The following is a 27,740-nucleotide window of genomic DNA, read 5'->3' as shown; positions in this document are numbered from 1 at the left end:
ATGTTCGAGTTTATTCAAATCAATGCCATAGTAACATCACTAATAATTAGAATAACGTTAATCATTTAAGCTGAAGGTATTTTGTTCTGATTCTATAGATTATTTTTATTCACATTTACTTAAGCTTGAGGCCAAAAGTAATAATCTGTGCAAAATAGCATTTACTGTGCGTACTAAATATAGTTCATATACTGTAAAGTACTGTAGATTATAGTAATGTATATTAACTTAGAAATAACAATGAAGGCCAGATTTTGGAGATATTAACCAGAAACTTACCTCTCTCCAGAATGGTAGCTTAAGAGCTTCTACAGTTGTATTGAGCAAGTAGTAGTATGTTGGAACACTAGACTTTAAGGTTGAGTTTACCAATACCTTTACGAGATGGTCCACTCCCGATTTGTATAATGCATCAGACAACATCTGTAAAAGCATCAACATGTAAAGGAAGACTAATTTGACATAAACAAAAACATTCAGTAATAGGTTGACTGAAGCTTGTTTGTTTCGCTACCAAGGGCCAGTTATATCAAGCGGCACTTGAAGTACAAGTACAGTACCCTACAGTATTCTTAATCCTCTACCAGCGCAACTAGTATTTGCTTATATGAAAGAGATGGTAGACAATTCGGGGAGAGTTAATGAGACTTTTGACTTTGTTCTAACTGTGCAGAAATGTTTTATTCATTAATTCTTTTAAGATCCAGCCAATAATGATCAGGTCTTGGTAAATCATTCTTCCTCTACTTGACAAAATTTTTTTAAAGAATATTTTAGTGTTAGACCTTGAATCACAAGTTTGGTTAACATTTATCTCTCTCCTATTAATAACGAGTTATTTACAGGACTCAGAGTTGTATAGGTAGGAAAAATACAAATTTGAATTTTCTTTATTTTTGTAAAAAGAAAAAGAATGCAATCTAAAGAATGCATATGCTGTAAAGTATATAGGTACTACTGGATAAATATTCATGCTTATTATGTATTCGAGTGATGTTTTTTTAAGCTACTTTAGGAAAGTTCTCTGAAATATTGATAAAATTATTTTGCGTACCTTTGATATTGCATGCAGCAGTGTGAGCCACTTGGATAATAATTTCAGAAACCCCTTCCTAGAAGATTAGGTTCTTTTGTAAACTTTTAATGGGTCATATATATATCTCAAATAAAAACCTCTCCTTAAAGCATTTACAGTTAAGTACTTACATTGACGTATTGTTCTCGTATATGTGTAGTATTATGTGGATCTGGTTTGAATGTATACATCCACTTAATTGCATCAAAAGCACCTTCCGGATTGAGGGAATAATTGTAGTGCTTCACCCAATCCTTTACTCTTTCATTGAAGAATGTTTCAGATACTTCATAGTTGTTACGAAGGAGGCGACTATCATCATCTGTATAGATAATAAAGAAGTATCAGTGATTTTTCTAAAGATTTTTTTAAATATTTAACTTAGCCGGTGAATATATAGCTGCAACTCTGTTGCTCGACAGACAAAAAAACTGTACAAAAAAACTCGCTAGCGATCGCCACACAGGTTGCGGGTGTGCTCACCAGCGCCAACTGTCGGCCAGATACCAAACTCTATGTAAACAAAGACTCAATTTTCTCTCTGTCGACGTGTCAACAAGACGTACTTTACTCGCTGTTGAAACCTGGAGTTTTTCCCATCATCTTTGGTGAAGTACTATATTCTGGTTTGAGCTTTCGCAGTGCAGGTGTTTTTTTTCTTCATCTTAAATCTTGAACTCGTTTTGGATAGATTTAATTTTTGGTGACAAAGAGAGTATGGACTTTCTTTGACTCTTAAATGGCCGACCCTTCCCTTAGACGGAAGTGTGTTTAGGCTTTTAGTAATTATCTTATCACGTTATAAATTAATTATAGATTTTCCTCTATATATTTTATATCTCTCCGCCTTTATTAGGCCTCTTCGATTAACTTAACATTTATAAACATAAAAATAAATTTTAATGTTTTGTTTATATGCGACCTTTCCTGAGAGTAGGCGGTCCTAACTTGGAAACCGAAGTTAAACAACGTTGAGCCCTTTGCAATCGTAAATAGCTTTTAAAGAGCTAATGATTTAAAACCTTTTAAATGAATATTTTTAATAAATATTTTATGAAAGAATTTCTTTGAATAGTCTTCGTACTGTTTTCAAAGATGAACTAACGTTTAGTTTATTTATACTACGCAGTTTGCGCTCTATCGTTACGATAGAGAGAGAGAGTATCGCGGTTTCACTTTGCAAAAAGAGTAAATCGATTCTGACGTTTTGTTCATTCTTCTTTCAAAGCTTAAATGTTTTAAATTCTATTTTAAAGGAACTTTTTAATTGAAAAACCTTTCAGTTTTTTCCTTTGGTCAAATAACATGTTTTTTTGACAAAATGTAATTGGGCTCTTCTCTTAGGTGCGAAATCAAGAGAGAAAGAGAGAGAGAGATAGAGACGGAGGGAGAGAGAGGAGAGAAAACGTTCCGTTCAAGCGGGTAACGTTGTTCTCGTGTTACTCTCGTCCCTAGTCTCTGTACTGGGAGAAAGGATAAAACGTTTTTAGTTTTTTATTCTCGTCCCCAGGCTATGTGCGGTGAGAGATTGAAAACGTAGTTTTGAATGAACTAGTGTTTAGTCTCTTCCCCAGCCACTGAATTTTTTTATCTTAAAATATGTTTTCTGTTTTTTGCTGGTATTAATGAGCTTGCATTATACGACTGATTTCGCAATTACTACCTTTTGATGAGGGTAGAATTGCGTGCTTCAGGTAGAAATCAGTAAAAGTTTCGATTTCAGTGAAATAAGTGCAAAACAGAAAATCGAAGTGATAAAGTGATATTGCGCAGTGTTACAGTGTTGCGTCCGAGGGTTCGTCTGTTCGTGCCTGTCGTTCACCTAGTCCGGGACCTCTTGCAAGCTCCCAATCCCAGGGGAGAAGTAATGTCGAACGACTTATGGGTTCGAGAGGCCTTGATCAGCGAACAGACATTTCCCTCTATGGTATCGGGTGTATCTTACCAAGATCTCCCCTACCATAAGGCGAGAGAGACGTTTTTTCTCCTCGTCATCCGAAGGCTTTTCGCATAAGAAACCTGTAACAAGGTTTCGAAGCCCTTAAGCGAAAGTCAGTCCTTTCAGGACAGGTCCAGCGTCCTGGTTGCAACCATTAGGACAGCTCTGACCCTATGCAGTCATCGGAAAACTGCTCGCCGCCTAACAAAAGCGTAACACAGACTCCGAGAGTCCTTTTTGTTGGCAAAGTGTTGCGGTCACAGACGTTACCCTCGTCTCTTACCACAACCATTTCCGTTGATCCTTAATGGGTTGTACGGCAAGACATGCAGAATATGCTTGCCTCCCTTATGGAAGACTATTCTGCCGATTAGTCCGTTGAGTCTAGCCGTTTATCTCATCGATATCCTGGCTTTCAGCCAACCTAACGTTCCTTTGTGCTTCCTGTTGACGTTGGCGTAGCTAAGTCACGTCAGTCAGGTTGTTTAGAACCACACTCGATGCGGTCTCGTGTGGATTTTCAGCCACATTTGGACGTTAGGCCACTTGCTGATGCTCCTGTTGACGTTCAGGACGTTCGCTAACAATCGGAGTTGACTTGTTTTGACGCTGTGCGTCAACCTCCGCATTCTAGAGTTGTTTTGACTGCTCAGTCTAGGCAGTCAAAGCAGTCTCGAGTGGACGCTGTGCGTCCTCACGCACCTGTTGTTGTTGACAGTTCAGTTGTTGACAGTTCACAGACTGTCAAGCAGTTACATGACGTTGCGTCCTGGTCCGCTACTAATGCACCAGTGCGTGTGGACTCTGCTTGTAAAGCATTGCCACCACGGTAGGTCTCTCCCTTGCTTGAGACTCGGCTTTTATCGGACAAGGTTCCTGTATATGAGGAAGTTGCTGTTCCCCCTCCTACTGATATTCCCTTGAGGACTCTGTCAGACGGAGAGGAGCCTAAAGCTGCTTAGCCCTCTATGGACTTTAATTAAATCATGATGATTTTTTTTTAAGGATCTTTGTCCAGATTTTTTTGTAACTGCTGCTCCTCGTTCGCCTAAACGTCAGAGCTTACACTAGGCCTAGCTACTTCGAAGCCGTTGTTTATAAGCTAGTGCTCTCTCGCTCTCCTAGAGAGCTTTACGTTTGCTAGGCGACTGGTTTATCACCAGGAGGAGTTTGGGGGATACAGCCTTTGCTTTCCCTTCTTTTAAACTGGCTTATAGAGCGAGAGTCTGTTATGACACGAGAGAAGTTCTCGGCTTGGGAGTTCATGCCTCTGCCCAGATAGACTTCTCAAATCTCGTAGACTCTCCCTGGCGCCTGGCCAGGAGACGCTCCAAGTTTTTTACAGGTCAACTTCACAGCTGCTTTCGAGCCTTTGAAGTTTTGCTGTACAATTATGTCATGCATAAACAAGGCTTTCAGGGATGGAAAGCGGTACCGCCTCAGTCGCTAACCCCGTCTGTTGCCGCACCTGCTCCCGTAGACCCTAAATGGGCTTTGCTGCAAGACATGCAGTCCAAGCTTGCGTCCTTGATAGAGGACTTTAATGCGGAGAAGGTTGCTGCTGAACCTTCTGGCCAACAACCTTCCAACCGGTCGGTTGTGAGTCCTGTTGACGCTGAGGTAACCTTCTCGCGTCTACCAGTTGAGGTGGTTCCTCCACCGATGCGACCCAGTGTGGGTTGCCAGCCGCACGTTGACGTTAAGCGACGCTCGGAGGTGGTTTTTGACGTTCAGGACGTTCAACAACCAGCAGAGGTGACTTGTTTTGACGCGGTGCGTCAACCTCAGCAACCCGGTATGGTGTTGACTGCACAACCCAGACGGTCTAGACAGTCTCGGGTGGACGCTGTGCTTCCTCGCGCACCCATGGTTGTTGACAGTTCACAGACTGTGCAGCAATTCCATGACGTTACGTCCGGCTCCGTCACGCATGCACCAGTGCGACCGGACTCAGCGAGCCAGACGTTACCCACTCCGTTGCCGTTTCCTCATCAGTTTTCGGATGAGGAACTATCTGATGAGGACGTTGCTGAATAACAAGACGATCAGCCCCCAGAATAGATCAAGCCCTGCTATCCATCCAGAAGATGCTGAAGAAGGAACGCTGTTCAGTCAGGCTGTGGATGAGTCTGGTGGGGACGCTGTCATCCCTGGAACAGTTTGTATCACTAGGAAGACTACACCTCCGTCCTCTTCAATACCATCTGGCTTTTCACTGGAAAAAGGACAAGACGCTAGAAGCGGTCTCGATCCCGATTTCCGGAAAGATAAAGTCTTGTCTGACTTGGTGCAAGGACAATATCAACCTAAGAGAGGGTCTTCCCCTGGCTGTTCAGACTCCCCACCACGTTCTCTTCTCGGACGCATCGGACTTGGGCTGGGGCGCGACACTGGACGGTCGGGAATGCTCAGGTCTGTGGAACTCGAGTCAGAGGAGCATACATATCAACTGCAAGGAGCTGTTGGCAGTTCATCTGGCCTTGAAAAGCTTCGAGTATCTCCTTCAAGGCAAAGTGGTGGAAGTAAACTCGGACAACACCACGGCCTTGGCGTACATCTCCAAACAAGGAGGTACCCACTCACTGACGTTGTACGAGATCGCAAGGGACCTGCTCATCTGGTCAAAAGGTCAAGACATCTCCCTAGTAACGAGGTTCATCCAAGGCGACTTGAACGTCATAGCAGATTGTCTCAGTCGGAAAGGGCAAGTAATTCCAACCGAATGGACCCTCCACAAGAATGTGTGCAAGAGACTTTGGGCCACTTGGGATACACCATCCATAGATCTCTTTGCAACCTCGCTGACCAAGAGGCTTCCAATCTATTGCTCTCCAGTCCCGGACCCAGCAGCAATACATATAGATGCTTTCCTCCTAGATTGGTCACATCTGGATCTCTACGCATTCCCACCGTTCAATATTGTCAACAAGGTACTGCAGAAGTTCGCCTCTCACGAAGGGACAAGGTTGACGTTAGTTGCTTCCCTCTGGCCCGCGAGAGAATGGTTCACCGAGATACTTCGATGGTTAGTAGACGTTCCCAGAAGTCTTCCTCTAAGGGTAGACCTTCTACGTCAGCCACACGTAAAGAAGGTACTCCAAAGCCTCCACGCTCTTCGTCTGACTGCCTTCAGACTATCGAAAGACTCTCGAGAGCTAGAGGCTTTTCGAAGGAGGCAGCCAGTGCGATTGCTAGAGCAAGGAGAGCGTCTTCCATTAGAGTCTACCAATCGAAGTGGGAAGTCTTCCGAGACTGGTGCAAGTCAGTTTCTGTATCCTCGACCAGTACCTCTGTAGCTCAAATAGCTGATTTTCTCTTATACCTGAGAAAAGGACGATCCCTTTCAGCTCCCACTATCAAGGGCTACAGAAGCATGTTGGCATCGGTCTTCCGGCATAATGGCTTAGATCTTTCCAACATGAAGATCTGCAAGACCTCCTTAAGTCTTTTGAGACCACCAAGGAGCGTCGTTTGGCTACCCCTGGATGGAATTTAGACGTGGTACTAAGATTCCTCATGTCAGACAGGTTGGAGCCGTTACATTCAGCCTCCCTGAAAGATCTCACTCTTAAGACTCTTTTCCTGGTATGCTTAGCCTCGGCTAAAAGAGTCAGTGAGATTCATGCCTTCAGCAAGAACATCGGATTTTCGTCGGGAAAAAGCCACTTGTTCGCTGCAACTTGGTTTTCTAGCCAAACATGAGCGGCCTTCTCGGCCTTGGCCTAAATCTTTCGATATTCCCAGCTTATCGGAGATCGTAGGCAATGGACTAGAAAGAGTCTTATGCCCTGTTAGAGCTCTTAAGTTCTATTTAAAGCGTACTAAACCTTTACGAGGCCAATCTGAAGCTTTATGGTGTTCAGTTAAGAAACCATCCTTGCCTATGTCAAAGAATGCTTGGTCAGACTTTATCAGATTGTTATTACGAGAAGCTCATTCACATCTGAGTGAGGAAGACCGAACTTTGCTTAAGGTGAAGACGCACGAAGTTAGAGCTGTAACAACTTCCGTGGCCTTTAAGCAAAATATATCTCTGCAAAGTATAATGGACGCAACCTATTGGAGAAGCAAGTCAGTGTTCGCGTCATTTTACTTGAAAGATGTCCAGTCTCTTTACGAGAACTGCTACACACTGGGACCATTCGTAGCAGCGAGTGCAGTAGTGGGTGAGGGCTCAACCACTACAATTCCCTAATTCCATATCCTTATAATCTGTCTCTTGAAATGTTGTTTTTTATGGGTTGTCCGGAAGGCTAAGAAGCCTTTCGCATCCTGGTTGATTTGGCGGGTGGTCAAAGTCATTTCTTGAGAGCGCCCAGATTAGGGGTTTGAGGAGGTTGCAGCCCTTGATACTTCAGCTCCTAGGGGTCTGTCACCATCCTAAGAGGATCGCGAGGCTCCGTAAAGAAGACGTACTTATAAGGCAGAGTAATCGTCTAAGTCGACTTCCTTACCAGGTACCTATTTATTTTGTTTTTGTTATTTTGATAACTTCTAAAATGAAATAAAAACTCTTAGCTCATAAGATGTAAACATATTTAACTGGTCTCTACCCACCACCCTGGGTGTGAATCAGCTATATATTCACCGGCTAAGTTAGATATTTAAAAATGATATTTTAATTATAAAATAAATTTTTGAATATACTTACCCGGTGAATATAAATTAAACGACCCTCCCTTCCTCCCCAATAGAGACGCAGTGGGATGAGGAGAAAATTGAGTCTTTGTTTACATAGAGTTTGGTATCTGGCCGACAGTTGGCGCTGGTGAGCACACCCGCAACCTGTGTGGCGATCGCTAGCGAGTTTTTTTGTACAGTTTTTTGTCTGTCGAGCAACAGAGTTGCAGCTATATATTCACCGGGTAAGTATATTCAAAAATTTATTTTATAATTAAAATATCATTTTTATTGTTTTAGTACATATATAATTGAAGTGTTCTGTTCCCAAAAAATCATTGGTTCATATTAATGAAAACAATACAAGTCAAATGACACAGGATGAGGGAGAAATTTATTTACACCTATATATAGTAGTCTACAGTGGATCAAGAATTCATTTTTGATGCTAAAACAAGGAAAAAATCTGCTGGAATTAGTAATAAATTACAAATGAAGTATTTACTAAAGAATTATTATATTCTAAATAACAGTAATAGGAGATTGATAGACTGTACACCTAACTGCAATCCATATTCTGTTCGTATTGTCACTTAGGATTTAGAAGTTTCCTATGAATCGAGGAAATATTGAAAATTATTTTATTATATATTCTCATTTTCTCCTTTTAAACAATCCCTGTGATGTCCTAGTTATAGTATAGCTAAACATGCCCTCAATAAGTATAGAGTATTGCATAACTGAGAAATTAAAGATTTAAGATGCTACAATACTGTAGTAGAGGTAATATACCAGGCTATCTTCTGTATGTCGTTAAAATAATTGATCTTGATTTATGACGGTAAAAGACTTTCTTGAGGAAGTATTTCAGTTTATTTTTTATTGAAAAATTTCTCACAATGATTTTGTATGCTGAAATACAATACTTACAAACCATCTTGGCTGCTCCGTCACGATTGACCCCAGTAAGGTACCTTAGATGTGGATGATGATGGTTACGTTCGTAAAGTTTCAGTGGTAAGTCTGGTAAAATGTGCCAGTCTTGCTGTAGCCAATCTTCATACCAGTCATTACCAGGTACGGTAAAATTTTTATCCACTGCAGGGCCCCAGGCAAATGTCCCAATATCTGGCTGTAAGTTAGAGAATTTGAACATATTTACAGTATGCAGTAGTGTAATATATTGTGGTAGTTTAAACATACATGATAGTACTGTATCCTTACTTTTAGGCACATAATATATTTTAGACATTGATTAGGATTAACTTTTATATATGTTCTTATCTATGTTTAGCCACTGACCATCCAGAAAATAGCTGTTTAGAACTAACTTCATGAGGTTTCAGGTTGAGACTCGCCCCTCCCCAAAAAAGAATTGACATATAAAACCTTATTATAAATTAATGCATGTAAAATATATAACCATAAATTTTCAATATTAATCTTACCCGATAATCATGTAGCTATCAACTCCGTTGCCCGACAGAATTCTACGGAAGGGATACGCCAGCGATCGCTATACAAGAGGGGGGTGTACTCACAAGCGCCACCTGTGGCCAGGTACTGCAGTACTTCTTGTTGACACCACCTCAATTTTTCCTCTGTCGTGCCTCCGGCTAGACCTACATGGATACGCTGTTGATTCTGGAGTTTTTTTGCTCACGATTTGGTGATGTATTTGCTCTAGAGTTTAGCTTTCGCTATTCAGGAAGTTTTATCATTAGCTTAGCTAGCTTTTGGAATTAATTTGATTAATTATGGTGACGAAGAGAGTATGAACTCTCTTTCACTTTTAAATGGCCGACCCTTCCCTTAGACGGAAGTGTTGGTGTCTAAGAGAGTATAGACTCTCTTTCTTAATTTTGCTTAACAAAAGTTATAGATTTATTTTATATCTCTCCGCCTTTTATAGGCCTCTTCGATTAACTTCCTTTTATTATAAACTTATTAAAATTAATTTTTATATTTGTTTATATTCGACCTTTCCTAATAGTAGGCGGTCTTTTCTTGGTACCGAAGTTAATTAACATTGAGCCCGTCATTTCGGTTTTACCTGTTAACATATTATGCTATTTTAATGTTTTTGAAAGAATTTCTTTGATAGTCTCGTACTGTTTTCAAAGTTGAACTAACGTTTTGTTTTGTCTCTGCAGTTGTTGACGTTCAGAACGTTCAACTTGCGCTCTATCGTTACGATAGAGAGAGAATTTTCACGGTGTCACGTTGCAGTAAGAGTAACCGTTTCTAGCGTTTTGTTCATTCTTTCTTAGCTTAATGGTTTTAATTCTAATAAAGGAACTTTTTATTTGGGAAATATTTCAGTTTTTTTCCTTTAACAATAATATGTTTTAACGATATATATGATTGGGCTCTTCTCTCAGGTTCTAAGTCAAGAGAGAGAGAGAGAGAGAGATAGAGACGGAGGGAGAGAGAGCTGGATAAACGTTTCGTTCAAGCGAGTAACGTTGTTATCGTTTTTGCTCTTCTCCCTAGTCTCTTTAGGGGAAGAAGGTAAACGTTTCTAGAGTTTTATTCTTGTTCTCAAGCTTTATGCGGTGAGAGATTTTAAACGTAGTTTATTTGATCTAGTGTTTAGTTTCTTTCCAGCCACTGAATTATTTATCTTTCATTAGATTTTTCTGTTACATTGTAATTCTGTTTTCGCAATTACTAACTTTTAAGGAAGGATAGAATTGCGTGTTTCAGGTACAAACCACTTAAAGTTTCGAGTTCAGTGAAATAAGTGCAAACAGAAAATCAAAAGTGATAAGTGATTAGCGCAAAGTGTGTCAGTGTTGTGCGTGAGGGTACTTCTGTGCGTGCCAGTCGTCCTCCCAGTCCGGGACCTCTTGCAAGCTCCCAAGCCCAGGGGAGAAGCAATGTCGAAGGGCAAAAGGGTTCGGCAGGCCTTGATCGGCGCACAGAAGTATCCTCGGTGGTTGCGGGCGTGTCTTACAGAGACCGTCACTCCCACCCGCAGACGATTGAGCCCTTTTTTTTGCTCGTCTGCAGAAGAAATTTCGGGGAGAAAACGCTGGACTCAGGTCTCAAGACCTCTTAAACGTAAAGTCCACTCCTCTAGAGTTCAACAACCCGGATGCAGTCATTGGGTTAGCTCTGACTCTCCGCAGTCATCAGGTGACTGCACACCTCCTAAGAGAGGTAAGGCGATGCCTCAACAGACCTCATCTTCTGTTAAGGCTTTGCCTCAACAGACCTTATCGTCTGTTGATCCCAAGATGACTTTGCTGCAGTCCATGCAGTCGCAGCTTGCGGTCTTAATGCGTGAGTTTCAGGCTGAGAAGGTTACACCTCCTCCTGCGAGCGCTCCGCCTCACCGCAGTCCAGTCTGCCAGGCGTACGAAGTTGAGGTTCCTCAAGCTACCTTACCGCGTTCGGAGTTTCCAGTTACCAGAGTTGTGCAGCAACCTCAACCTTCCTTAAGGCAACCTCAACAATGGGAGCAGGAGTCTTATGCCTTGAGGCAAGATTTTCTTGCAGTTAGACCATCTTCGAGGCACAACCTTTTGAGGTACGACAACCTCTACCATCCTTGAGGCAGCCACCTCAGCTCTCGCAGCTGCTACCTCAACTTTCCTCAAGGCGAGAGCCTCAACTCTTGAGGCTAGCTCCTCAGGAACCTCAACTCGTGAGACAGGAACTGCGTTCTGCGCAGCCGCTACCTCAACTCTCGCAGCTCACACCTCAAGAACCTCAACTCGTGAGTCAAGAGCCTCTCTCTGCGCAGCCACCTCAACCCTTGAGGCAAGCGCAACTCTTGAGGCAGGAACCTCATGCTATGAGTCAGCCACCTCAACGCATGCATCTGCCACTTTCTCCTCAACTTGAGCCTCTTCCCATTCAACTTTGAAATAACAAATGACAATAATAACACCTCATTACTTTCATAACTTGCATTTGTAATCATATACATGTATGCCTACACAAACATTATGATAATGGAGGTTATTCGTATTACTTAAAAAAAAAAAAAAAAAAAAAAAAAAAAAAAAAAAAAAAAAAAATATATATATATATGTATTCCTTGCAATATATTTTTAACAAAATCGCAAAATATGGCAAAAATATCTTCAAAACAAAAATGAATCATGAGTTATGAATGTAATGTAAATATTATGTTGATATTAAAACCCCATGCAAGCATGCATGAAGTAATGCAGTGTTGCCAACAAGGCGAGTTTCCCTTTCCTGAGGTGAAGTAGATTATAGTACGTATATTTAGTGCAGCTTAATTCTACGATTATCATGCCAGCTATCAAATTCATCAACAAAACAGTCTAAATCAATTCCCTCGGCACGTGCACTTTCAATGGACAGTAATGCGATTTTACTCAATCTAGCACTGGTCATGGAATTTCTGAGAAATGTTACACGCCATGCAACATGCTCTGCTTACCTTACAGCATGCTCTACATACAGCATGCTCTGCATACAGCATGCTCTGCATACCTTACCGCATGCTTCTCAGTCACACATCTTTGGTTGTTGCCAACTCACTAGACTGTCAAGCAGTTTCATAACGTTGCCTTCTAGTCTGCTGCTTTTGCACCAGTGAAACCCTCACTGAGAGAACTTAGCTTTTCTCGGATATGGTCCCTGTAGATGAGAAAGTGCTTTTCTCCCACCTTCTGATATTCCCTTGAGGACTCTGTCATTTGGAGAGGAGCCTTTAGCTGCGTAGCCTCCTATGGACTTTTATTTAAGCATAACATGCTTCCAGGGAAGGTAATGGTTCCACTTCAGTCGCTAACCCCGTCTGTTACCACACCTGCTCCCATAGACCTTGAGCTGTGTTGCAAGACATGCAGTCCAAGCTTAGTCCTTGTTAGAGGATTTTTTGTTTACGGAGTCAGTGTGTCACTGGGAAGACGTTCAACAACCAGCAGAAGTGACTTGTTGTGACGCAGTGCGGCAACCTCAGCAACCCGATAAGAAGTTGTCTGTACGACCCAGACAGTCTAGACAGCTTCGGGTTGTCACTGTACTTCCTCGCTTCCCCATGGTTGACAGTTCACAGACTGTGCAGCAGTACCATGATCTTGTGTCCGGCTCCGTCAGACGACTGGCTTTTAAGAGCTCCCACAAGTCGTCGCTGTCTGGAGATTCTCAGATGGACTATGGATCTGACCAAGGAACTGGGCCTCCTGGTCAATTTTGAGGAGTCTCAGCTCGTCCCATCCCAGACCATTGTCTACCTGGGTATGGATCTTCAGAGTCGAGCTTTTCGGGCTTTTCCATCGGCCCCAAGGATCTTCCAAGCCCTAGAATGCATCCAGAGCATGCTGAGAAGGAACCGATGCTCAGTCAGGTAGTGGATGAGTCTAACAGGGACACTTTCATCGCTGGCCCTGTTCATCGTGTTAGGGAGACTCCACCTCCCCCCCTTCAGTATCATCTAGCTGCTCACTGGATAAAGGACATGACGCTAGAGACGGTCTCAGTTCCTGTTTCCGAAGAGAGGAGGTCTTCTCTCGCGTGGTGTAAGAACAGCTTTCTTCTCAAGGAAGTCTACCTTTGGCTGTTCAGAAACCCGACCGCCGTCTCCTCTCGGACGCATCAGACACGGGCTGGGGTGCGACTTTGGACGGACAGGAATGCTCGGGAACATGGAATCAGGAGCAAAGGACACTTCACATCAATTGCAAGGAGTTGTTGGCGGTTCTTCTGGCCTTGATAAACTTCAAGTCCCTCCAGCTTAACAAGGTGGTGGAGGTGGACTCTGACAACACCACAGCCCTGGCTTACATCTTCAAGCAGGGAGGGACTCTTTCGTGGAAGTTGTTCTAGATCGCAAGGGACCTCCTCATCTGGTCAAAAGATCGAAAGCTCACGCTGGTAACGAGGTTCATTCAGGGCGGTATGAATGTCATGGCAGATCGCCTCAGCCAGAAGGGTCAGGTCATCCCCACAGAGTGGACCCTTCACTAGAATGTTTGCAGCAGACTTTGGGCCCTGTGGGGTCAGCCAACCATAGATCTGTTCGCTACCTCGATAACCTAGAGACTCCTGTTGTATTGTTCTCCGATTCCAGACCCAGCAGCAGTTCACGTGGATGCTTTTCTGCTGGATTGGTCCCATCTCGACCTGTATGCATTCCCGCCGTTCAAGATTGTCAACAGGGTACTTCAGAAGTTCTCCTCTCGCAAAGGGACACGGCTGACGTTGGTTGGCTCCGCTCTGGCCCGCGAGAGAATGGTTCATAGAGGTACTGCAATGGCTGGTCGACATTCCCAGGACTCTTCCTCTAGGAGTGAACCTTCTACGTCAACCTCACGTAAAGAAGGTACACCCAAACCTCCACGCTCTTCGTCTGACTGCCTTCAGACTTTCGAAAGACTCTCAAGAGCTAGGGGCTTTTCGAAGGAGGCAGCCAGAGCGATTGCCAGAGCAAGGAGAACATCCACTCTCAGAATCTATCAGTCTCAAGGGGAAGTCTTCCGTAGCTGGTACAAGACCAATGCAGTTTCCTCAACCAGTACCACTGTAACCCAGATTGCTGACTTCCTGTTACATCTAAGGAAAGTAAGATCCCTTTCAGCTCCTACGATCAAGGGTTACAGAAGTATGTTGGCAGCGGTTTTCCGCCACAGAGGCTTGGATCTTTCCACCAACAAAGATCTACAGGACCTCCCTAGGTCTTTTGAGACCTCAAAGGAACGTCGGTTGTCCACTCCAGGCTGGAATCTAGACGTGGTCCTAAGGTTCCTTATGTCATCAAGATTTGAACCTCTCCAATCAGCCTCTTTTTAGGACCTCACATTAAAAACTCTTTTCCTCGTGTGCTTGACAACAGCTAAAAGAGTAAGTGAGATCCACGCCTTCAGCAGGATCATTGTTTTCACATCTGAAACGGCTACATGTTCCTTGCAGCTCGGTTTTTGCTAAACGAGCTTCCTTCACGTCCTTGGCCTAAGTCGTTCGAGATCCCAAGCCTGTCCAACTTGGTGGGGAATGAACTGGAGAGAGTACTTTGCCCAGTTAGAGCTCTTAGGTACTATCTAAAAAGGTCTTAACCTTTACGAGGACAATCAGAAGCCTTATGGTGTGCTATCAAGAAACCTTCTTTTCCAAGGTCTAAGAACTCAGTTTCTTACTATTCAAGCTTCTGATTAGGGAAGCACATTCTCATCTGAAGGAAGAAGACCTTGCTTTGCTGAAGGTAAGGACACATGAAGTGGGAGCTGTGGCTACTTCAGTGGCCTTCAAACAGAACCGTTCTCTGCAGAGTGTTATGGATGCAACCTATTGGAGAAGCAAGTCAGTGTTCGCATCATTCTATCTCAAAGATGTCCAGTCTCTTTACGAGTACTGCTACACCCTGGGACCATTCGTAGCAACGAATGCAGTAGTAGGCGAGGGCTCAGCCACTACATTCCCATAATCCCATAACCTTTTAACCTTTCTCTTGAATACTTTTTATGGGTTGTACGGTCGGCTAAGAAGCCTTCCACATCCTTGTTGATTTGGCGGGTGGTCAATTCTTTCTTGAGAAGCGCCGAGGTTAAAGGTTGTGATGAGGTCCTTTAGTATGGGTTGCAGCCCTTGATACTTCAGCACCTTAGAGTTGTTCAGCCTCCTAAGAGGAACGCTGCGCTCAGTAAGGAAGACGAACTTATTTAAGGCAGTGTAATGGCTCAAGTCGACTTCCTTACCAGGTACTTATAATTTCATTGTTATTTTGAATAACTGATAATATGAAATACGGGATACTTAGCTTCTTGATATACATGTACACTGGTTTTCACCCACCTCCCTGGGTGTGAATCAGCTACATGATTATCGGGTAAGATTAATATTGAAAAATGTTATTTTCATTAGTAAAATAAATTTTTGAATATACTTACCCGATAATCATGATTTAATTGACCCACCCTTCCTCCCCATAGAACCAGTGGACCGAGGAAAAATTGAGGTGGTGTCAACAAGAAGTACTGCAGTACCTGGCCACAGGTGGCGCTTGTGAGTACACCCCCCTCTTGTATAGCGATCGCTGGCGTATCCCTTCCGTAGAATTCTGTCGGGCAACGGAGTTGACAGCTACATGATTATCGGGTAAGTATATTCAAAAATTTATTTTACTAATGAAAATAACATATTGTTACAATTGCTGCTGTTCAACACCTAAAAATGGAGCTGGGGCTTCAAAAGATTGAGCTAGTTTACACATTGATGAGATGGGATGAAAAATAATTATTTAAAAAAGCTGTAGCAGGGCAAAGACATGTAAGAATACCCTAGAAAACAGAAAAATGCATTGATTATCTGCAATGTGTATGCTCAGCAGTAGTTTCAGTAGTGACAGCTATTCCAGAATTTGATACTAATTTTAATATTTTTCAGTAAAAGATAATGGTACCTAGTATAGTAGGTACTGAACTGTACTCTGCAGTCATAAGGTTTGCAAAATGCAACAATATATGAGTGGATGGGATTGAATTGGATAGTAAAATTTAGGCTAGAGGCCAGACACTGGGACAGGTCAGTTTATTCAGTGTTGTCACAATATGTGAGTGGTTACTATTCCATCTCCATAAAAGTCTAGCCACTGGTGTTGTTTGCTTCCTTTTAGTCTCTGGTTATTTAGTTCTTAACATACCATTAAAATTGTCCTTGATTGTTTTGTTTAAGTTTTTGAAAGTTTTACCATTAATAAGTTGTTACATAGTCAGCACTTTCTAATGGAACAATTTGGAACTCATAAAGGCTTTGGCTGATAGTCATGGATCAGTCAAAGGTTCCAATCCTGCGGTTTTGCCGATTTTCCAAAATTCAGGTTTGTCACCATTATCAACTACAGTCATTGCTACTTTCTCTGCATCCCATTACATTCATGGCAACCAAGATGAAAATGACCAAGTAGTTTCTCTGAGGTTCCTTGCTGTGTTCTTTTGGTAAGAATTGGAGCTGGAAGCCATTAGTTGATAACAACCATGGTCCTTGATATTACAGAAGTAGTATATGCCAAGGCTAGATAGAAGGACGTTTTTTTCTCGGTGGCTGTGCTTTCATCATTCATATTCTTTCAAATGGGTTCATAAAGAATGAGGATGGGTCAATTAAGGATATCTGTGATCTCATGTCTCCCTCAAACCTACATAGTCTTTGAGTTTTGGATACTTTCAACTCACTGCATAATTTAAGAGAGCATTAGCAAGTAAAATTTAGAAGAAAATTCCTTCTACAATAACCAGGAATTTCAAGTGTAATTTTTTACATTGGTAACCAATCATCATCGTCGGGACACCAAGCTACTTAAAACTAGCTAATTTGGCCACCAGGACTTATATTCAATACCCCGTAAAACAGGGTATACCAGGTACTCCTTATCCATCTACCCCCAACATGATGATTAGTATGTAGGCAACAGACACTATTTCATCCCAGGAAAGTGGACACCCTTAGGTGAAATCCCTAAGTAACTGATGTAAGAGGAAAGTACTCCCCCCTTACAGTTATTTTGCTGGTGGGACTTTTCTAAAAATTCTGTAGTGATTGGATGGAAATTAGAGGCAAATTTTTTTTAGAGCTTTTGAAGGCTTTCAAGGCATCATTTTCTATTAATTTTTTTCCCTCCTCTTCCCTAGACTTTTAAATTTTACAGCATTTTCAATATCTTATTCCCCAATTTTTTTCCACGAGTTAAAAACACTTGAAAAGGGCTGAGATTTTTTTATTAATATTAGCTTTTATTAATTTGCCTTGATTCTTTCTCACCATTTTAATTTAATATATGCTGTAGACTATTGATTGTAGCATCTTCCTATTTCCCTTCATATTAATTGATTTCATCTTCCATAAGAAACACTCGACTAAACAGTTCCAGCATTTAGTTCACCATCATATGTATAGAAGCTCTTTTCACATTAGTGCTCCTCCTCTGCCTTCCTTGCTTTGTCTTCAGTCACCATCATCTGCACATTTACTTCTAAACTACTTTCCCTCTTCCCAGAAACCAAGTCTTATAATATTCCATGTTACATCTTCCCGGATAGGTTACTCATGACCATACCCTTCCTAATGTTTTCTTTTAGATTTTTAGTGTTAATATTTATGTACTATAATGTTTTAACACTGCTCTCTTCAACCTTTTTGCTTTCACAAATTACCATATCTAACCATCACTTGTTATCTCTATTCTATATATGACTTCATATAAATATAACTTTTATATTGTCCACTATAGAATTTTTCAATAGTACCTATGATATACTGTTATCATAATACATTCTTTATCAAAACATTTTTTTTATCATACCAGTCAGTAAGTATTCTTACAAAAGATAAACTTAATTCAATATAAAACATCTTAACTAACTACCATTTACACAATACATCCTAAAGTCTCTACACAGTACCATATTGATGTCATATGAGAGCTTTTTACTAATAACTTTTTTGTCTAAATATGCCTCTAATTTTTTTCTAGATTGTCGAATTCCTCAAATATTTTTCTTTTGTGGAAGTCAAGATACTGCCATTTACCCATCTGTTGTTTATTTTGTAGGGCTGAACCCAAGTTATGACAAATTTTTAAAATCATTGGTATTTTTTCTAACTACAAACCTGAGTTTTTTACTACGAGATAAAATATAGCTTTCACTGTACTGTAATCTATTTCCTATAGTAAAGAACGAATTTTTGTATTAACATGTAGGAACAAATATATTTTATTACAGTAAACAAAAAGCAGTAATTAGAAATAGTACTGAACTGTAGTGATATTTCTTTTCTCCATGAAAAGGTGTAGAAAATTATGGATGATTTACGTTTTGAATTTTTAAGCTAGATACAGTATAACATTTTAAAGAAGACATAGAATATTCCATTACTGTATGAACTTTTATCAGTTTGCTACATGATAACTCACTTTGATTGGTGCAGAGGCAAGTTCTTCGTAACTGCGCCGATTCAAACACTGGAGAAGTTTATACGATGACTCTACAGTGCAACCAACCTCTAAACCATACACCCTTGAAGTATTCTGCACTCTGTATACATCGTCAATTGCAGCCCAGTCAGCAAGTGGGGAGCCACTCTAAAAAAATTAATGAAATTATTAATGCAATTTATTGAGATAGAATACAGTATGTAAATATTGTGAATTATAAAAGTAGCATAAAGTTGTTTTAAATTTTATCTATCATCTGGTGTAGTATTATAATTTCATTAGTAGCAAGAGGGTGACATTTTTATACTATCATATTATTATTATTATTATCATTATTATTATTATTATTAGCCAAGCTACAACCCTAGTTGGAAAACCAAGATGCTATAAGCCCAAGAGCTCCAACAGGGAAAAATAGCCCAGTAAGGAAAGGAAATTAGGAAATAAATAAATGACAAGAACAAATTAACAATAAATCATTCTAATACAGTAACAACGTCAAAACAGATACTGTATGTCATATGTAATCTATAAAAAAACTTATGTCAGCCTGTTCAACATAACATTTGCTGCAACTTTGAACTGAAGTTTATTTTAAATAACAGATAAAAAATGCAGCAAGATTAAGCCCATGAAGTTTGACCAAAAAGACTACAAAGAACTTTAGTACCATCTACAATGTGCTTTGCAAATCACACTGTAAATCATATTATCCTAGAAGTATTGACTACATAAAGAACTTTTACATTACCGCTCCTATAACTTGGCTGACCATCTCTTTTGTTCTTGGTAAGACAGCCAGTAGACCTGCCATTGCACCTCCCGCTCCTGGACCAAATGCAGTTATCTTGTTTCGGTCTCCGTTAAAGAAACGTATGTTGGTGTACACCCATTCTAGTGCCATTGCCATGTCCATTAGGCCATAATTACCAGGAGAATTCTCATCCCCTGTGCTAAGAAATCCTGAAAAAGAAAATCATTAGTAATGTATCCATCTCTCTCGCTCTCTCAAATTTTATTAGTGTATTCTGGTGCTTACAATACTTTCTCCTTTCATTCCAAATTCATCTATTTTCAGTCATAATGTACATTAGTACAGTCCACTATGATTGAAAAGAATCTTATGAATAATTCACATTTGTGTGAAGAAAATATTTACTGTAATTATTTGAACGAATCTCTCCTTCCCTTAAGTAAAGGTTTACCATAATTGTGTGGAAATTCTTACAAGTTCATCTTGGGTACTGTCCCATAACTAGATGCAAATTGGATTATATTATTCATTAGGCATGGCTTGAAACCTGGGTAAGGTGACAAGCTTATTTTAGTATTATACTTTTTTAAACTTTAGTATATGGCCTTCTTCACTATTCAACATTGGACATGATGTGTCGTACAATGCTAGCGGCATTTTTAAATACATTTCAGAAGCAGGTCTTCTGAATGCTATTTAACATTTATGACATTTACTTATCTGGTTTAATTGAATATTCTTTTAGTCTTTATTTATGATAAACGATATCGGCATCAATGACGAAGAGCTTGGAATAATTCCTGCAAAGGAAAGGGTAATTATAGGAGGAGAGATGAGAATGTTGAGATGGATGTGTGGGGTGACAAGAAGAGATAAGATACGGAATGAGGTAATTAGGGGTACCTCAGGAGTTTGAGAACTATCAGATAAGATCCAAGAAAGTAGACGGAGGTGGTATGGTCATGTCATGAGAAGAGATGAACAGTTTATTGGGAGGAGAGTGATGGAAATGGAGGTACAGGGAACGAGAAGGAGAGGGAGACCAAAGCGAAGGTGGATGGACTGTATCAAGGATGACCTTCGATTAAAGGGATTAACCGGTGATGAAGTGTGGGATAGAGGTAGATGGAGAATGCTGGCCAGAAACATCGACTCCACATAGAAGTGGGAAAAGATGCAGACAAAGAAGAAGAAGGCGTCAATGACCATCGATGTCAGGATGTCAGAGAACTTCAAATCATTCATTCACTCACTATTTAACACAATATTTACCTAAAGCACCAAGTCTGTAGTTGATGGTCACAACGACAACCTCTCCCCATGCTGACAGCATGTGACCTGGAAATTGGTTACTGGCCCCGTGATCAAGGTCACCCCCATGTATGTAGAACATCACTGGATACATGTCTCTGACATTGACTGACACCTGTAATCATAATTTGATATCTTTTTAATTACCATCTAGTTAATATTTATGCAAAACAAAGAAATTTAAATGAATTAGGATGTTTATTAGGATACATGTATGATTAGAACATGATTAGAAGTTTTTAAAAGTTTGAAATCAATTTTTTATTTGATCATAACCTATTGATTTCTTTGAACATTAGTTCACACCCAAAAAGTCTGTAAAAAAAATTATTGAAGGCTGAGCATGAATAAGTCATTTGTGGTTTGCTGCATATAAAATGCTATACTAACCACAATGGGCCTCCTTACTATGTAAATTTAAATGCAATAATGGCAAATGGGTAAAAATGTATGTAAAAATTTGGTTGAAGCCCTAAGAACACAAGTAAAAAGGTAAGATTAACAAATGAAACTGTTGCATACTAAGAGGCCTTTTTTAGTAGCCTTTATTATTATTATTATTTTTATTATTACTTGCCAAACTACAACCCTAATTGGAAAACCAGGATGCTATAAGCTCAAGGACTCCAACAGGGAAAATAGCCCAGCGAGGAAAGGAAATGCTAGTTGAAGACAATCTTACCGAAGGTGAAAAGATGTTAAGATAAAGGCAGTCTTCATGGATGCCATTCCGAATTCCATTTGAAAGGCCCGTGTACTTGAGGTTTTGTGGACAGGCACTCTGGTAGTCCAGTGCTTGCCATGTACTATACCAGTTCTGTACTCGACGAGGAGGCTGGAATTAGAAATTACATTTATATTATTATTTTTCATTTATTTGTTTGTCATTTATTTATTGTCGTAGCAACTAAAGTAATACTCCATTTGGATTTTCAGTCAGTGAGTACTAAAACTAATGGTATTTTGAAAAACTAATTGAATACAACCAAAACTTGTCTATTTAGTTACTGAAAAATAATATCTGATGATAATACTGTAGAGTGCAAACCATAAGAGATATATATATATATATATATATATATATATATATATATATATATATATATATATATATATATGTGTGTGTGTGTGTGTGTGTGTGTGTGTGTGTGTATGGAAGATACATCACGGGAGTTAATAAAATTTTAATACCATGGCCAATTTATTAGGCACAAAGGAGACAAATAATGAGAGTCAAAAAATGAAGAAGAATATTGGAGAACGGTTTGGTTGAAAAAAAATAATTTCTACAAAAATAGTTAGACACACCAAACCTCCGCCCCCCCCCCCCCCCCCCAAGGGATGTTGGTGAGAATGAAGTGTGTTTTTATTATAAGAACCATTAGAATTAATGTTTGATATAATGTTTAAAGAAGCTAGATGTTCTTTCAATTAATTGGATGCAAGTGGAAATGATCCTCTTATTTTTTTTCAATTAAGTTATTGATAATAAATTGAATGATTTAATCAAGGAAGCAATCATGAAGTTGGCATGGTAAAAAGTTGTACATATTTCTTAAGTATTTAAAAGTCCCCTTAATGTATTAGTAGCATCCATTCGGCCCTACCTGTTATCAATTTTCATCTTTCTTCTATACCTCTGTTCACACTTCCTTTCTTCCATATTGTTCTCATACCTCTTAACATTCAGGCTACTTCATATTGCAACTGCACGGCCCACCCCTACCCCCGGATGTACATTGAAACTGGATCGCCTCCCAGGTTCTAGTACCATGTTTTATGGCCCAAATTCATAAAATAAATCAAAAGTTATGGATACATAAACCTTTCAAAATGGAAGGTTTTACATCCATTAAGAACAAGCATGATTGTTATAGTTAATGCTGCAGTAATTGTATACTTTGTTGAGTTAATGGCTGGGTCTTCTATTATTCATCAGTCAGTGAATCTATGAAACAATTTATTCTACTCTTTATTTGGTGTGTAGTGTTCTGCATTACTTGAAGGTCCTTGCAATGTTCCCTCGTCCTCTAGCTGCACTCTTTTTACTTTTTACTGCTAATTTTCGTCTTCCTTCCTTCTAATTTGCTGTCCAACTTCTTGTAACTTTCATTTTACAATGCACTTGGGTGATTTTCGGTCAACCCAAGCCCCAGATCATGGCCATGAAGCCCAAATACTTTGAATTAAATCTGTACAGCTTTCTCCCTTAGTAATTGCTTATTGGCATAGTTGTACTGATTTTAAAATGCACTTTAAAATTGTAAACTCATGTCACAAACTGATTATCGTGTATGAATAACTACAGTTTATTTTTTACACTGACACTAAATGTTATTCTTTTATTATCAGGTATGGTCTGTGGAGATTTTCGACTGAGGAATTCCTGAAGCCCTATTTTTTTTTTAAACCAGTCTCGTGTAAGTTAAGTTTTTGCTGTGTTTAGTAATACTAGTAGCTGTGGAAATTTTATTTTTATATTTTACTCAATTTTAATGGTATCTCTGACCAGAGATTAATCTTTGTTAATTGTTTAAAATGAAGATATGCTCAGATTTCTTCGTAAAAGGCTTAGTTTTTTTTAAAGAACTGATCAGTGTTTAGAGATGGTCGAGTGCGTGGAGAGAATAGAAGATTGCAGTTTGGTGAATAGATAATGTATCGACTTTGGAAGAGTTTGGAGGAAGAAAAGGAAGATCTAGTAAGGGAGAATAAATGGAATTAAAGGCATTCAACATTCAGGAAACGAGTTTAGTGTATGCAAGGGGTTTGATACGCTATTGGTGAATAATTTATGTAGGTATATGAAGCAGTTAGCTTAGTGAAAGTTTTTGCACAAAACTCATTTGTAATTCGGCAGTTTGAATGTGAATGTGACAGTGATTCTTATCCACTCTTTTAATGGACACAGTGGCTGGAAATAAGTGATTGGATTATGAGTTAGATATGAAAACCTATTTTTTTTTATACGGGAGAAGAAACCTTGGGTGATGTGAGCTAAATCTAGGAAGCCAAAACCCTACTCACTGTTACCGTAGATTTTGATAACTTTTTTTTTTCATGCAATGTTGGAAAGGAAGTTATGCCTCATTATTGCGTGTATATTCCATTTTTTATCACGACCACCAACCTTTCCAATCAAATATAGTATGTTACACTCTTTAAAAAACGCAATTTTTATCGGAATTTCTCCGTAAAATATACTGTTCACAACCGTATTTCAGTAAAATCCAGGTGATCGTAATTTTACCTTACTTTGTCATTATCTTTTACGGGTTGGCGACCGTAATATCGCTCTTTTACGTCAATATAACCGTTTTTAAAACGGTAGAAATCTTTGAATAAATGTTGCCAGAGTTTTACCGCGTTTTTAATGTAAATCTTTAATGGACGTCATGTGTTCTCAAAATACCTTTTTAACCTGCGTATTACTATTATGGCTGGAATATAAAACTTTTCTTCTCGGTATATTTATGATCGAAGAATATTTCAAATCAATACCTTGGTTATTGTTCCCATAAAATAATAAGTGGGATAAAGGATTAGTCACAAATTCAACTTGTTGCAATTTTTTTTTTTTTGTTACGGACTCCTTACATACATACTGGTTATAATTCCTACAAGTAATAAAACGTAAGCCCCTCTTAGCTTTTACTGCACATGGATAAACAAGTAATAAATGTATAGATATAAACAAACTGCAATTTAATTGCTGGTACATACGCAAATTACACAAAAGCGTGAGGAAGTCTCTACCACATAAAAACTATCCCAGAGTCAACACAATGATTCAGACGCAACCGTTTGCAAATACTCGCGCAATGACCAAAATAACACACTACTGTAGGTCGATCATTGTGCAACGCCTGCGTGGAAAGTCTTTTCTGACTTGTGAACAGAATTATTGTGTTGGACAAACACTGGTTTATGATTATTGATGATTTTTGATGGGCCTTCAATCAAGATTATAGAATTTAGAGTTATTGTGGTTCCTGTGACAAAGATGCGGTTTCAAATGTATCAAGAATTTGATGAATGAAGGCAGGCTTCTCAACCCCGCAGTTATTATTATTATTATTATTATTATTATTATTATTATTAGCAGCTAAGCTACAATCCTCGTTGGAAAAGCAAGATGCTATAAGCCCAAGGGCTCCAATAGGGAAAAATAGCCCAGTGAGGAAAGGAAATAAGGAAATAAACAAATGATGAGAATAAATTAACAATAAATCATTCTAAAAACAGTAACAACGTGAAAACAGATATGTCCTATATAAACTATAAAAAGACTCATGTCAGTCTGGTCAACATTATTATTATTATTATTATTATTATTATTAGCCAAGCTACAACGCTCGTTGGAAAAGCAGGATGCTATACTTCCGATTTGGCATTTTATTTGTATGTAATACATATACATCTGAAGAAAGTATACATGGACGTTTATGTACCTACTGTTACTGATTTGAGCAGTTTCCAATGGTAAGAAGATCTCTCTCTCTCTCTCTCTCTCTCTCTCTCTCTCTCTCTCTCTCTCTCTCTCTCTCTCTCTCTCTCTCTCTCTCTCTGCAACACTAACGTTGCTTACGTTTTTATATAGTGTAGTTTTACGTGAAATGTCGGAAGTGTGCAATGCGAACGCGTCATTTAAGAATCTAGTTTATCCAGGTCTAGGTAGTAGGTAGGCCAGGGCACCAGCCACCCGGTGAGATACTACAGCTAGAGTGTTAGGGGGTCCTTTGATTGGCCAGACAGTACTACATATGATCCTTCTCTCTGGTTACGGTTCACTTTCTCTTTGCCTACACACACACCGAATAGTCTGGCCTATTCTTTACAGATTCTCCTCTGCCCTCATACACCTGACAACACTGAAGATTACCAAACAATTTTTCTTCACTTAAGGGGTTAACTACTGTACTGTAATTGTTCAGTGGCCACTTTTCTCTTGGTAAGGGTAGAAGAGACTCTTTAGCTATGGTAGGCAGCTCTTCGAGGAAAAGGACACTCCAAAATCAAACCATGTTCTCTATTCTTGGGCAGTGCCATAGCCTCCGTACCATGATCTTCCACTGTCTTGGTTTGAGTTCTCTTGCTTGAGGGTACACTCGGGCACACTATTCTATCTAATTTATCTTCCTCTTGGTTGTTAAAGTTTTTATAGTTTTTGAAGCCATTCAGATCGTTCCCATATTATATATTGAATATAAATATTTTAAGTAGCGTTTCGGCTATTTTCATACGTATATGTCATGTTTCAATCATCTCTATTGTGGTCGGAGCCATATAAAAGGGAGAACCACATACGACATTTATACTTAGCCAAGCTACAACCTTAGTTGGAAAAGCAAGATGCTATAAACCGAAGGACTCCAGTAGGGAAAAATAGCCCAGAGTGAGGAAAGGAAATAAGGAAATAAATAAATGATTAGAACAAATTAACAAGAAACCATTCTACAAACAGTAACAACGTCAAAACAGATATATTATTATTATTATTATTATTATTATTATTATTATTATTATTATTATTATTATTATTATTACTTGCTGAGCCACAATCCCAGTTGGAAAAAGCAGGATTCACGAATTCAACTGTTAGAATAAAATGTTGCTCTGAATCTTCATACCACTGATCGAGTTGGTTTAAACGTTTCTTTTCCACTCATAATATTCCTGGTTGGATGCCGAGGCCTGGAACTCGAGGCTTCCTCCAAACTGCACTGTTGCCACATCTACTTGCTACCCAAGAATGCAAGGACTCGCTTTTTATACCGTAGCTTGATTTTTGTATTTCTTTTTTCTATCAGTTACTACAGTGGGTTTTTAAACGCATGCTTTGTTCCTAAATCGTCAAGAACAGCAACCTGGAGCTTGTGCGTCCGATGCCCTGCAATGGCATAATTTGTTGTAGCCTACGGGTCTGTTGTGCTTAAAGGTGGCTTTTTGTGTGCATGTGGTATTCACTGTTTATTTTTTCGTATGTTGAAAATTACAATGCTTTTTTAGTTGATATTCTGTATAAAATAACTTGTCGAACACTTTTTATATTATCAATTTTTACTACCTCAATCGGGTAATATAAATTACATCTGGCTCATCTCTCTATCAAGTTTGACCAGAAGTAGCGTAGTATCGTGACGTAGATCTCGCCTGGGGGGTTGGTGGGGGAGGGACGAATCTTGTCTTGAGACGCCACCAACTGGAGTTTAACCCCCCACCTCCCACCATCGTGGGTCCTGGATCACTCCACGCCCTTTTCTGCCCCCAAACTATTTATATTCTTCATTGCTCTATGTCCCTCAACGTACGGAATTTTTCTAAAACTCATCTTTGGTCCCGTAAATATGTTTCATTGGTTATGAATTTAACTAAATATAATGTATTTTTAAAGGTTTTCGAAGCCCTGTTGATCCCTTTCACCTTCGGCCATCAGCGTTTCCTTTCTCTCCACTTTAGATCACGTGACCCCTCCATCCCTATGAGGAAGATGCCTTTGTTGCGTATTACATATAATTTCTATTCTGGAATCACTTCTTTTATCCTTGCCATTATTATGCTTCGAATAGTGACTTTCCTCGTACATTTGATGTTGAGAAATAAAGGTTATAGACATTAGAAAATTGCCAGAGCTTTGTTCTTTTAACAAGGAAATACCTCTAGCAAGGGCATTTCTGAGCCTTGGCATTAGGACTTTCCTAGATTAAACCGTTTCCTAATATTTTATCTGGAAAGTGACTCATAACAACCCCTCTCCCTTTTTATCTAGAATGAAGTAGCCAGGAATGTTGATTTCTTGGAGAAGCAAATGACTCGGGTGAAAGCGTTGTCTGAAGTATTTTGTGGTGATTAGCAACATAACGAAGCTGAATCATTATTGGCTATTTTCGCTTTGCTACGTCAGATGTCTGGGTATTTCTGTTGTAACAAAGATTTATGATTCACTTCACAAGACTGCATTCATTGTTATGATTTTTGTTCTTCTAAATCTTACAGTTGAAACGAGCCATGAGCCATACTGGATTTGAGTTGGTTTGGGACTTCTGATATAGATATCTATGCTTTTAGAAGTCTAAATTCTATTGGAGAACATTTGAGTTGAGCAAAGGTGACTAATTTTCGTTGGATGGGT

General features: G+C 39.5%; 1 protein-coding gene across 3 annotated transcripts in view; it reads right to left on the bottom strand.

Moving 5' to 3' along the window:
• The window catches only part of Gli (carboxyl ester lipase-like protein Gli), an 81,340-nt gene that overhangs the window by 17,819 nt on the left and 35,781 nt on the right, over positions 1–27,740 (bottom strand). For all 3 annotated transcript variants that reach the window (XR_011039163.1, XM_068344776.1, XM_068344777.1), the window contains exons 3-9: positions 21,291–21,443; positions 20,570–20,723; positions 19,295–19,506; positions 18,523–18,690; positions 8,565–8,766; positions 1,207–1,397; positions 280–423 (exon numbers count right to left, since the gene is read on the bottom strand). Coding sequence is in view for 2 of the 3 variants with exons in the window: in XM_068344776.1 (XP_068200877.1) it covers positions 280–423; positions 1,207–1,397; positions 8,565–8,766; positions 18,523–18,690; positions 19,295–19,506; positions 20,570–20,723; positions 21,291–21,443 (1,224 nt within the window). In the remaining variant the exon portion in view is untranslated. The remainder of the gene's footprint in view (positions 1–279; positions 424–1,206; positions 1,398–8,564; positions 8,767–18,522; positions 18,691–19,294; positions 19,507–20,569; positions 20,724–21,290; positions 21,444–27,740) is intronic.

Source organism: Palaemon carinicauda, chromosome 21 (genome assembly GCF_036898095.1).
Source record: "Palaemon carinicauda isolate YSFRI2023 chromosome 21, ASM3689809v2, whole genome shotgun sequence".
Classification (NCBI taxonomy): Eukaryota; Metazoa; Arthropoda; class Malacostraca; order Decapoda; family Palaemonidae; genus Palaemon; species Palaemon carinicauda.
Note: the sequence above shows the minus strand (reverse complement) of the source record. Positions and strands in the feature narration are given on the sequence as shown.